The sequence below is a fragment of the Phoca vitulina genome, unplaced genomic scaffold (assembly GCF_004348235.1).
Source record: "Phoca vitulina isolate PV1807 unplaced genomic scaffold, GSC_HSeal_1.0 scaffold11, whole genome shotgun sequence".
NCBI classification, from domain to species: domain Eukaryota; kingdom Metazoa; phylum Chordata; class Mammalia; order Carnivora; family Phocidae; genus Phoca; species Phoca vitulina.
The window spans coordinates 18,207,176-18,220,875 of record NW_022589714.1 but is presented as its reverse complement, the minus strand read 5'-3'; the positions used below and the strand labels follow the sequence as shown (position 1 = coordinate 18,220,875).

The following is a 13,700-nucleotide window of genomic DNA, read 5'->3' as shown; positions in this document are numbered from 1 at the left end:
ATTTGAGCATGTAAAATTCTGTAAGGCTCCATTATAATTTTGTAAAAAATCAGAATGCTGCTTAAAAGCTGCCATAATATTTATTTTAGTTTTTAATATTTGTTTATCTTTGTTTTTTCTCCTTAATTAGGTCCTCGATGGGCTTCCTGGAATATTGGTGTATTTATTTGCATCAGATGTGCTGGAATCCATAGAAATCTTGGAGTTCATATATCCAGGGTCAAGTCAGTCAACCTAGATCAATGGACACCGGAACAGATACAGGTAAACATTTCCTTACTAAGAGATTATTTACAGTATTTAAAATGCATTTAAAATCTTTAACCCTTCTTGTATCTAAGGGTTAACATTGAAAATGGAGTATGTTGAAATGGCATGTGCCAGATATAAAATTTGGGCGTTACCTGAAATGTCCACTCTCAAATGTTTATATCTTCTTGGGTCCGTAGTGAACTCAGTTTTTGATCTATTCTTATTTAAAATGTTGCTTTTGAAATCTTTAAAAAAATCAATTCCTTTTCCTTGTGTTGATGAAATTTGTGGTGTCGTTTTTCTGTCAGTAGAGGGAGCCTGGGTAAAGATAAAAAATAAATCACCTCTTGCCTAAGAACTGACTTGAAGGATTTCCCTTTTGTACAGAAGTGTTCTTGATTTTCAGACAGGGCCCAATAGTTCGAAGATAGCCCAGTTAGCAAATGTTCTAGTGACTGATTTGGATTTGTTTTGAGTTGGTTTAGCTTTGTTAGAGATAAATTTGTAATTTTAAGGGCTTGCCATTTTTATAGTGTGACAGTCTTAAATTTTCAAAATCTTACTTTCTAATCCTTAAGGTTAACTGCTAAAAGAGAAATGTTTATTTCTACTGGTTTTAATTTGTAATTCACAGTGAAATTATTGCAACTTTTTTTAATGCTCTTTTTGAATTACTTTTAGTCAGTATGAAGGCTCAATACACAAATATATGTAGTGAACTTAAGTGATATACATACCTCTAATCAGAAAAAAACAAAAAGAACATAGGAATTGGCAAGGATAGGGTGAAGTAAGGGTGAAAGAATAGAATATAATGCTGGGTGGTGGTGGGTCATAAATAAATAAAGATTTGGTTAAAGAAAGTAAAACTTCTGGGCTAAAGACATATTTATGCCAAAGTAAATTCTAGATAGAGCCAAGATTTAAATATCAAAAAAAATTAAACCTTAGAAATACTTGTAAAAAATAGCCAAGAGATCTTCAGGCTCTAAAGTCAAGCATAGCTTATTTAGTTCACTCTTAAATAAGTTTTTGAGGTTTTTGCTGGCTAGGGCATAAAAGGAAATATGGCACTTTATGTATTTTCCTAATCCTTGAGGAGAAAGCTTACTTGTTGTATCAGGGAAGCAGAGCTTTTTGAACATTGCATGTAAGGCTCTGTTCTTGATAATATCTCTATAGTAACTGTGGTAACAGATTTCATAATGTTGTTTCTTAAGTTGTCTTCAAGAAAATGCGAAGTGTAGCTTGAAAATGTACCTTGGTGTTTGTAATGGGTTATGTAGGTACAACACATTCAAGACCCAAGGTGTATTGTCTTTTTAATGGTTCATTTCACACTAAGGACAAAACATGAAATCCTTGGACAATTCAGTTTTCCAGAATAATATTTTTCTCAACTAGGCTGTTAAAAGGAGTTGAATAGCAACTTATTTGAGGTGAGCAGGTTCTTTTCCTATACCTGAGAGCAGAGCTTCCCAGTCAGAGGGCTGCAGCTGCAGTTCACTGGTTTTCTGTAGAATAGGTTATAGTTAAACAGCAAGATACTGAATTATTAAAAATGGCAGGCTTTTGAAAACAATTATTAAGTAATATACAGTCTTTGAAATTGTATTTGAACACGATGTGTATGGTTCCACCTGTCAGCTTCTTGAAATAAGAATTATTATTTTGGAATGCAAGACTTTTGATAAGTACTTATCACCAGAGAATGCTCTGTATGGCTTCATATATCACAGAGCTCCTCTTTCAGTGTTCTGTGGTGAGAAATAGGGTTAGGACGTGCTCACTTAAAAATTAAATGAGTAGATAATGAAGTTTTATTAAAGAAAAGTATAGAAAAAAAGTATAAAGAAGCTTAATCACACGGACAGATGAGTAAGCCATCCAGTATTCTTATGGTGGGCTTGTAAGTACTTGCAAGCAAAGCCAGAGTTGTTCTTTAAAAATCACTCTGGGACTACTATGCAATATAAATGAGTAAGGAATCGGTGAAGACCCCAAGGTTTCATCCTATAAAGCACAACCTTTATCTTAACCTAGAAAATTTCCAGGCAATTGATTCTAAAAAGGCAGTAGAACAAAGTGATTTAGAAAGTTGTCTCTAGATAGACTGCCAGAGTTCGACCTGGGTACTCCTGACAGGATACTTAACCTCAGGGTACCTCACTTTCTTCATTTATGAAATGGGAATAGTAAGAGTGTCTCCTTCTGTGTTGCTGTGAGGATAGAATAAGTTAATATGGGGAAAGCATTTAGGACAGTACCTGGCACATTTTAAATACTCGATATTAGCTTACACTTATTAGTAGTATTAGTCCATTTGTTCATTGTTTAAAACCTTCAGTATTGCTCCCTTGAATATCTTTCTGATCTTAAGCAGTGTAGCTTCCTAGTAAATCTGTGATGAATTGGTTACTAAATGAACTACTAAGTAAATAAATTGATTCACTCTGTGGTGTTGAGTATTAATTACTTTTTGAGGTTGTTTGTGAAATATAATTAATTCATTTTTAGTAATATTGGGTGTTAAGGCATTTTGAGATGATTAGGTAATCATACCAGTTGTCTATTGAGGTTGCTCGTTACTCAGATTTAAACATACCCTTTTGCCTGTGATGGTAGGTATGTTCCATATAATCCAACTCTATTTATACCTACGCATTTTATTTTTTACTTAAAAAAATTGAGGTATAATTACAGAGATGACAATTTACAGATATGAGTTTTATGTGTCTTGGCAAATGTCTGTACTGTGTCACCAACACCCCAGTGAAGATATACAGAGCATTTCCATCATCCTATAAAATTTTCTTGTGCCAGTTTATAGTCAGGTTCCCTAGGGACAACCGCTGCACTGATGTCTGTACCCTTAGGTTGCTGTACATTGAGATTTTTATCTTTTGGAGCTTGTTCTTATTAACTCTGACTCTTAATTCAGATTAGGAAGAGTGAAGATTGCAGTGTGATTGAGTGTTCCTTATTCATATGACATTTTATAAGAATTTCTTTGATATTAAAAAAAAAAGCTCAGGAGGCATTTATTTGCAGAAGGGAAGTACTTTATTGCATGTACTTCTACCCTGTGTCTTCCCTTACCGCCACCCCCAGCATTTCATGAAAATCATATTTCTGATTTTCAAAGATGATACTTAGTTTTGGGTAGTTGTATATATTTTTAGATCTTTAATAGCAAATGTGGAAACATGATTTAATCTCTGAACCCAAACTGTTAAATGAAAATATTCTTTTTTGTGTGTCTCCATAAAATGTAACTACTTAAGTTTTGCCTCAAAGCTTCTTGTAAACTGGCATTATATATATGACATATTTATATCATTTATTTATATACATGTTGTGAGTGTGTGAATCAAGTTTTAGGGCATCTACCATATCATAGCTGTGTTAAAATTGCTTTATGCTTATTTTTAAAAGAAAATTTATCTATCAGAACTTATTTTGATTTTTATTAGCATGAAATAGAGTTACTCACCTTACATTTTAATCGAAATTCTTTTTTAAAATCTGGTTCATGGTTAGATTAAATGTCTTTCATCTTGGGTTTAATATCAGGCACTTTTCAAATTTTTAGAAAGGACCACTTTGTACTTTTATAAATACTATAATCTTTATTCTTTATTTTGTAATGGCTCATTAACCCCAAGTATTGATTACCATTTTTCTCCATTATTTAAAAATTTTTAATTACTTAGTTTTCATTGTATTGGAGGAGTTAAAATAAAAATACCTTATTTTTACTACAGAGGAATGTTACTTGTGCTTTCAAGTTTCTTGGCTTACTTTGTGCAGAGTCTTGTAAATTGTGCTGCCTTAATAAAACATCTTAGTGAGATTTTTGTCCCTATTGCAAAGTATACCACATATATTTGGTATTTATCTTGATAACTTTTGGACCACTTTTAATACTTTATGTATCTATAAATCTTTTAGTAATTTTCTTTCACAGATTCTTTATTTACTACTGACTAGTGTCATTTATTGATATGGTAGTTAGTATTTTCTTGGGAACACCAAGGCCACACAACTGAAATTTATTCATTAATAAAATATATTCTGGGGAACTTTACATTTGAAACTGCCCAGTCTCCATAGGCCTATGATTTATCCTTAGTGAACTTGCCTGCAACATTTTGTGGGCATTTTTACTCCCTCTGTTAATATCTTTACCATTTTTACTTTAGCTTTGACTATATTTTGGCTAGAAGGAAGGGTCTTTAAACCCAACTCTTCACGTCCTTGCTTACTATTATAACAAAAGACTAGAAGCTTGCTTGCTTCTCATTCCATACAACTCCTGAATATTTCTGCTTTGACTTCAGCTTTTTGTTCTCTTGTTTTAAGGGCAGAATGGAAGGTGGTAACTGCTAGTTTCTCTCCCTTTATTTTCATTTGCAGCTTTCCTTCCTGCTTTTCCACCTAATTAAAAAAATTATATTCATTTGGAGGCACATTTAAATTCTTTCTTCTTCTTTGAAACCTATTACTCACACCCTTCTGCCATAAAAGTCTTCCTAATACCATCTTTCCCTCATCATACAGCTCTTGACTCTGCTATATTCATTTGTTCATTTGTTTGCTTATTCAGCCACTGAGCATTTATTAAGTACTCACAGTGTGCTAGCCACTGTATTCTAGTGACTGGCTCTTGTCTTCCTTTAGCAGTTGAATTTCTGTTTCTTTACCTTACTTCTGCTTCTACTAACTCATTTCGGTTCCCATCATTCTGCTAAGTTTGCACTCCCAAAGAATACTAGTTACCCCTAATGGCCAAATCCAACTCTCTTTCCTCCTCCTCCTTGGTCTTCCTGCTTCACTTGATAACTACCCACTGCCTTCTTGAAGGTTTTTGTTTGTGAAAGAAGCTAAAGTTACTCACCATGTCTTCTATTTGGTTTATTTAGTCTCTCTCTTTTTTTTTTAACTATTTCTTTTTCTGCTTTTTCCCCCTATTGGAGATTTTCTACAGTTTTGTCTTTAGCCCTGTTGTTCTTTAGTCTATCTCCATAGGAGAACTCACTCTCATGGATTCAGCTGTTACTTTTTGTGCAGATGGTTTTTCCCTGACTGTCCAGTAGTGGCTTCTACAGTGAATTTCAGTTCTTTTTTAGATTGCCTATTAGAGACCTTTGGTGTTCGTGGACTTACCGTTCTTAAGAAACCTTGGATATCTTTGGCATGAAGTAATTGGTAATTTTCCCAAGCATCCATTTCATTGCATATTCTTTGAGGCTGGAGTTAGCCAATTCGGTTGATTCCATAGCACTGGAATTTCTACATGGCTTTACATATCTCTTCATCTTTGTATATTCAGTAATTCTTGTCAAGTAATTAAAAATCTTGTTGCTTTATGAAAAATACTTTGCTACGAAGCAAAGAAAGCTGGCTATTAGAGAAAGGAATAGATATGACGGGGCATGGGTTTTTTTTTTTTTTTTTGGCCAGATAACATTATGCATTTGAGTAAAATTAAGAATAGAATATCAAAATTAGCTGTTGCTCTTTAGCAGTATCAATAAAACCTCTAAGTGTTCCATATGGAAACAGGAAAAAAGGATTTCGGCTACAGTTCTAGTTATTAATGTGTAGCATTTGTAAATGTTAAGATTAATAGATGCCTACTAATCTGAAACTTGACACATTTAAAATTTAAATAATTATCTGGTGGTCCAGACTGGTTTCTTAGTTATGTCATTGTTTGAGTTAATCTTAAAAGCTTGGGGTGTCCTGTGGTTCTTACCTCTTTCTTTTGTGTGCCTCCTTATTCCATCAGTTCTTAATTCTTCTGTTGCTTCTATTGCTTTCCATTCTCATTTCTCCTACGATGTCCATGGCTTTAGCTTATTCCTGATATTCCTATCACTGTCCCCTCTCCATCACTTTTACATACCACATTCAGAATAATCTTTCTGGAACACTGCTTTGGTCACTTGACTTCTCTTCTAAGAAATTTGTATTGGTTCTCCTCTGAGAATCATAAAAGTTTTATTTTCCTTAAATTGGTAATCATATACCTCTGCCATCTGGCTTCATCCTGTGTCTTTGACCTTCCTCCAGATGCTTGATGATAGATCACTTTGGCTGTACAGAGACAGCTGTTCTGTTGAATTATTCTGGCAGTGTGTTCTGGCTTTTTGTTTTGGTGTGCGGTTGTCTGTTGTTGGAAATGTTTTTTGCGTATTCCTTTTTTCAAACCAAATCCTTCCCATTCTTTAAAACCCAGCTACTTTAATAAACCTTCTTCAAAATATAGGTTGTGCCTAATTATCTACTACCATATATTGTTATTTACCTTTGTGCCTGTCTGTTCATTCTAACTTTCCAGTATTTAGAAACTTTACCATTTGTGTATTTGTAGTTGTTGTGATGGCTACCACAGTGGTGGGAATACAGTATGTCCTTAACTTATAAATGGCACAATGGCACACTGAGAACAGTCTTTGGTTTGATATAATTCTGTGAGATAATGTTTCCTGTATTTAGCAATGAACGGGGAGAATGAAGAAAATGAAAAAAATCAAGCATATGCCCCCAATTTCTCCTATATTATTTATACAGTGTCTTTTTTATTTCTTTACCTCTGTCCTTTTCTCCCCATGTTCCTCTTTATGTTTAAATTCCCCAAATACAGGAGCCGTAGGAGTATAACTTAAGCTAGTGTGTGGAAGTTCCAAGGTAATATATGCAGGTACTAGAAAGGCAGTACTTTCCAGTATTTCAAACCATCCAAAACTGAAATTGATTGCCTTGGAAAGTAATGAGTTTGCCATTACTAGAGTGGTTTGTGCAGAGGCTGGACAACCACCTGGAAATCTGTAGCTGGGATTTAAGCATTGAATGGGCAGATGAGGAATAGTTCAAATGACTCTGAAGTCTCTTCCATTCTTGAGATTTCTCGATTGTATGTTCAGTCCTCTTTGGTTACCACAGCAATTCAAAAAACATTTTAATTATTTGTGTTTGAATAAGAATGGTATGTCACAGAGATATGATTCAGCTTTTTCCAAAAGTCAGATTCCACCTTATGGGATAAAAATTCCTGCACTCTGGATAAATCCTAAGAATGTGACAAGATTCTCAGATTAAGTCTAAAAGACAAGTTCTAAAAATGTTTTGAACATTTTTGCTTTTTATATGTTCTTTCATAAGGAAAAAAAATCACTACCTAGATGGATATAGATTTCTATTTTAACCTTGTTATTCTTAGAAATACCTGCGTAAGTAACTTGGTAGCTTTTAGGTGTTTTTTTTTTTTTTTTTTAACACATAATGTATTATTTGTTTCCGGGGTACAGGTCTGTGGTTCATCAGTCTTACACAATTCACAGCGCTCACCATAGTACATACCCTCCCCAGTGTCCATCATCCAGCCATCCCATCCCTCCCACCCCACACCCCACTCCAGCAACCTTCAGTTTGTTTCCTGAGATTAAAAGTCTCTTACGGTTTGTCTCCCTCTCTGGTTTCGTCTTGTTTCATTTTTCCCTCCCTTCCCCTATGATCCTCTGTCTTGTTTCTCAAATTCCTCGTATCAGTGAGATCGTATGATAATTGTCCTTCTCTGATTGACTTATTTCGCTTAGCATAATACCCTCTAGTTCCATCCACATCGTTGCAAGTGGCAAGATTTCATTTTTTTGATGGCTGCATAATATTCCATTGTGTATATATATACCATATCTTCTTTATCCGTTCATCTGTTGATGGACATCTAGGCTCTTTCCATAGTTTGGCTGTTGTGGATATTGGGTAGCTTTTAGTTTAATTAGCAATAGATGTCATACGATTGACCTGCTTGTCTTAATTTAAACTTGATCTTTCTAAAAAAAAAAAAATTGTCCTTAGGAAGCTAAAATTACTGATTTTCACTAATATTCATCAGGAAGCTTTACTGTGTTCTATGGCCTCCACTTGAATTCCTAATCAGCCTAAATACAGGGAGATTAGGCAAAAGAGAATTGGTAGGTACTTCAAATATTTCTCTGTTGGGGCGCCTGGGTGTCTGCCTTCGGCTCAGGTCATCTGGGATCGAGCCCCACATCGGGCTCCCTACTCCGCGGGAAACCTGCTTCTCCCTCTCCCACTCTCCCTGCTTGTGTTCCCTCTCTCGCTGTCTCTCTCTGTCAAATAAATAAAAAAAAAATCTTAAAAAAAAAAAATTTCTCTGTTGCTAAACAAGTCATTAAAATTACAGGTATTTCTTATATTGGTGGTTGTGTTGTGCCCATCTTCACTATTAAAATTGGGATGTAAAGGATTATAAAAGGTAGGGGATGAAAGTGGCTAAATATATTGAGGAAGTTTTCTCCTCCTTGATCCTCTGACATAGTATATTTCAGATAAAGTTATACATTTTATACTTTAAAAACATACTAATTTTGTGAAATAAAATTGCAGTTGATAGAAGTACAGCATTCCTATGAGGTACCTCTGCCATCCTTAAAAAATAGAAAACTGGAACTAGAACATTGATATAGAGTTGAAATTTAAATTTAACTTGACTCGTCCAGTTGTGCAGGTTTGTTTTAATTTATCACACCATTTTTAAATCGTTAAAGGAAGGTGAGATAAGTTATTATGATTTCCATGGGCATTCTGCAGAGGAGAAAGATGCATTAAGTAAAATATATTATTAAGATTAATTTTACGGGGAGGGTATGTGCTATGGTGAGCGCTGTGAATTGTGTAAGACTGTTGAATCACATGTACCTCTGAAACAAATAATACATTATATGTTTAAAAAAAAAAAAGAAGAAGATAGCAGGAGGGGAAGTATGAAGGGGGGGAAATCGGAGGGGGAGATGAACCATGAGAGACTGCGGACTCTGAGAAACAAACTGTGGGTTCTAAAGGGGAGGGGGGTGGGCGGATGGGTTAGCCTGGTGATGGGTATTAAAGAGGGCACGTTCTGCATGGAGCACTGGGTGTTATACACAAACAATGAATCATGGAACAGTACATCAAAAACTAATGATGTAATGTATGGTGATTAACATAACATAATACTAAAAAAAGATTAATTTTACCTGTTTTTATTTTTGTTAATGAGACTACTTAATGAAAATTTGAAAGGATACAACTGGCTCAGATTATCTTTTTGTTGCACAGCAGTGGTGTATCTGTAAGATAGTTGTTATACCTTGCTGCGTAGCCACTGCAGACTTCTTTTGCTTAATGTTTGTGTGGTATTTCTTCTTTCATGCTTTTGTATTTAACTGATTTATATCATTAAATATAAATAGATTTCTTTTAGACAAGAAATGCCTTATGATATGCTCTTTCAGTATGTAGTTTCAAATTTTTTTTTTAAATTTCAGGGACTTCTTAAAATTAGTTTTTCAGTATTCTGTCTCCTTGTTTTCTTCTTCAGTGACTCTCTTACATGTATTTTGGATTTTCATTGCCTAACAGCAGTATTTGTCACTTTCTCTTGGATCCTTTTTATTACTTTTTTTTAATTAAAAACTTTTAGGTCTTTTGTCTCTCCAGTTTTCATAGGCCATTATTCTGTTTATTTGTTCTCATGTTCCATTTTATTTCATATTCATTTCTGAAGTATTTTTCCTTTTATTTCTAATTCTTTCCTGAGTTTTCATTTTAATTCTGAATATTTCTTAATTTTTTTTATTACATTTTATTTTTAAGTAATCTCTGTACCCAACATGAGGCTCGAACTTAAAACCCCGGGATCAAGAGGCACAGTCTCCACTGACTGAGCCAGCAGGTGCCCCTGAATATTTCTAATTTCTGATTTAGTTGTTCTTTCATAACTTCACGTCTTTTAACTCATTTAACGTGTTCTTTCATATCATGCGTATGGTTTTTGTTTTGTTCTAAATTAGTAGGTGTACAGTTTTGATCTGTTTTCTGAGCATATTTGTTCTAGAGTGGATTCATTGTAGAGATGTTATTCTGCTTCTTATTCTCTTCTTCTAAAACTTTGTATGAGATTTGACCTTGATTCTTTTCTGTTGATCACTTTTATGTGTTACTAGTTTTCTTTACTTTTAAAAGGAATTGATATTCAAGATAGCTTTTCTAACGGCACAGACCTCTCCCTTCAGTGGTTTTGTGTAGTGTTTAAAAATAAGGCCTCTTGTTTTCTGAGATTTTTTTGCTCTGTTCCTTCTCCCACTTTTATCTGTAACTTCTCTTACTTTATTTACATTTTTTTTGTACTGCTTAATTTTGAATCCTTTCCCAGGACTTCCTCCTCAGGGTGGGGCCTGGTCCTAGCAGGGAAGTTTGGTGGTTATGTTATGAGAATTCATAGGGGCTAGATTGTTTCCCCCCATTTCAAGCTTATTGTAGACTGTATGTGTTTGCTGTTGGATTGGGTAAAAATGCTTTTCAGTTTCATGTGCTTTCTTCAGACTGGTTCACTGTAATTTCAGTTTTTATCTCTTTACTATTTTAGTTTTGTTTTCAGATCTACCTGGCCCCCCATTAGTTGCAGACATCATGCAGGTCAGTGTTTGTTAGTGCCTCGTCTCTACCTCATAGCATTTTGGGGTTTGTGGGGATACTCCATCACCAATTTTTGTTGTAAATATTGTCCATGGGGTTTTGGTTTTTCTATTTAGTGACTCTGTTTTTTGTTGTTGTTGTTGGTGGTGGTGAGAAGCCTCTGGGAGCTTTAAAAACTGTCACTGCTATTCCAGAATTCCTGACAAGCAGTATTTTATAGAATAAAATTCCATTTAAAAAAAGCTAATTTGAAGACCTCCATGATTTAATGACATCTGACCTGTATGTGTTAGAACATTATTTACTCTCTCAAGGTTTTGGCCCTTAGATAAATTTTCATAGTGCTTTATAGAACCAGGGACATAAGCTTTCAGTACACAGTTCTTGGTACACATTTATTCAAGAAAACCCCCAGTCAAATAACTTTTTTCTTATTTTGTGGGAGGAGTGCTCATTATTAATTCTATTAAGGTGACAAAATTTCTCAAATCATGGCCTAATGTACAGACTTTTAAAGGTGATTGAGATTCAACTTCTGCCAACTCCTTGCTAGGATCATTAAATTGTCTTCGAAGAAGAGCAGAGCAAGGGGCAGCTTACAGCGTTGGGTTTATGTATTGCCTGTATGTGCAGAGTGAGGTGAGGGAAGAAATGTGATACTGTCTGTAACAAAATTTAATTTGTGAAGTTTAATAAGACGTTTGCATTTTTAAGCAATCCGTTTAAGAAAAAGCTGCATGTATTTTGAATTTGAATGTGCAAGATTATGACCTGTGTTTTCCTCTTGATTTTTTAAATTGTTTTTAAGGTTAACATTTTAAGGTTAAAAAGTCAGTGATAGTTTTTAGAATTCTCTTTTTCTAGTAACTGGCTATAGTTCTTGAGTCAAAGCAGTGAACAAAATGGTAAGATATTACTTAGTGGAAGTCTTTGTTCCAATTTAACTCTGTTCATTCTGTACTGCCTAATCTAGATAGAACTGAGAGAGTGTGACTAAAGGAATACTAAACTCTGAAGAAAAAGGCTTATATCTCCATATAGAGTGCTATATTTGGTAGGAAGTTGTTATGTGGCAATGAATGAATACCTATATGAATAGATCATCTGAAAACATTATTAATTTCATTGCATATAATATTTTAGGGGTGCTCTTCCCTGTTTTGTATGAATATAAGAATGATAGAGGAATGCAGGCATAGTCAAAGGCTGCGACTCTGTAGACCTGGGTTCTAGTTTTGGCTTTGTTAACTAAATGGTTGGCTAATCTTCAGGAAGTTAACTTAGTAGTGGCTCCTTTTTCTTTAAAAAAAAAAAAAAAAAATCCGTATCTAGTGCTATGGTAAGTTCTCAACATATTTTAAAGATGTCTCATTACTATTTTTATAGTGACCTTTATTTGCTTATGGATTTCTAGAAGTATACTACAGTATACACAGGGCCTTCTAAGGCAGAAAGATGGAGAAACCATGTCGCATTTGAGAAAGTGAGGTAGTTTTCTATGACCAGAGTATTGGGCGCAGTTATGTGTGTTTCACAGGAGATGAAGGTGAAAGTTGCAGTGGTAGGTTGGTTTGGTCTTGATCCTGTCAGTGATAGGGGGTGGGGATAGGGACAGAACAGGGAGCTCTTAAAATGTTATAAGTTGAAGAGTGATATTTAATGTTATGTTCCTTTTAAGAACCTAAATCTGATGGGCTTGTTCCTGCAATGGCCTAGGCAGTGGGTGACTAGATCTGGAACTAAAGTGGTGGCAGTGAGGTTGATTAAAAGGGGAGGCTATAACAAATATTAAAGAGTTAGAATCACTAAGACTTCTGACAGAAGAAGGGAGAGAGTCCAGGATGACTTCTGAGCTGGGCCTTAAGCACCTAGGATGAAAGTAGTGGTTTATTCCTAGACTTCAAATGGTATGGATTTCATAGTAAGTACAGATTACAGAAGAATGTGAAGTAAAGCTTTTCCAACTTTCTCATAACAGTGTTTAATTTTACTGCTTTAAAAAAAATACTTTCTCTGAATTTGTAACAACTAGCAAATGCAACAGATAAATCAGGTTCTGAGAATATCTAGAAATTGTGAAAAATATGAAAACTGGTACCTCTAATTCCACATTATCATTTAAGATTTTTAGTTTTTAAATATGTTTGGTTTACTTATTTTGTTTTTAAAAATAACAATTAAAACAGAAAGAGAACAACTCCCCTAAAACACAATTTTATGAAAACTGAAGGAATGGACTCTGTATTAAATATTTACAAAGAGTTCCTGAGACCAAAAATGGTGGCCCTTCTTTTCCAGCAGCTGGAATCCAAAAGATCTTGAAACCAGTCCTGAAAAGCTTGCTCCTATGCAAGAAATCCTGGTGGCTTTTGAGAGGAAGATAGAGAACTATTCTGGAAAATTTCAAGTGGTAGTAGAGGTGAGTCACTGACATGAATTTGTCCAGGGACTACAAATACTCATTTTCTCTTTTTAATTAACATTTAAATATATATATATATATATATATATTCAGATAAGGCAGTTTGAAAATCTTAGTCATTGTGTTCTAAAATTTTAATGAATAGAAAATAGTAGAATAAGTAGTATTCCCTCACCCACATAAAAATAAATATGTTGAAGTTTTAAGAAGCAAAAAGAGATACATTCAGTGATGTAACTTCAGCAATTCTGTTTCTTTAAGAAGATGATACTGGGAAAAGATATGATAAATAAATGCCATATTTATACTTTCTATTTTGAGTGTAAGATATACTTGGATGGGATTTTTAAAAATGTATTAATTTGATTTGATTCATAACCTCTTTGATCACTAGAACACTGTGTTCTCCTAGTAGGAGTGGAGAATACCAGTGAGGAGGAAGTCTCCTTGTTTTGACTCACATGCTGCTTGAATACCCTGGCTAAGCTTCCTCTGGATAATATTTTATTTAGAAACAATGCAGGATTAATAAGCCCCCTTA

General features: G+C 34.4%; 1 protein-coding gene across 2 annotated transcripts in view; it reads left to right on the top strand.

The window, feature by feature from the left end:
* SMAP1 (small ArfGAP 1) overlaps nucleotides 1-13,700 on the top strand; it is a 163,564-nt gene that overhangs the window by 36,230 nt on the left and 113,634 nt on the right. The window contains exons 1-2 of one of the 2 annotated variants that reach the window (XM_032409522.1): nucleotides 182-264; nucleotides 13,036-13,156. In XM_032409522.1, the coding sequence (XP_032265413.1) occupies nucleotides 13,085-13,156 (72 nt within the window). In that variant the 5' untranslated portion in view covers nucleotides 182-264; nucleotides 13,036-13,084. Of the gene's footprint in view, nucleotides 1-130; nucleotides 265-13,035; nucleotides 13,157-13,700 lie in introns of those variants that run through there. The other variant, XM_032409521.1, reaches the window with a different exon arrangement.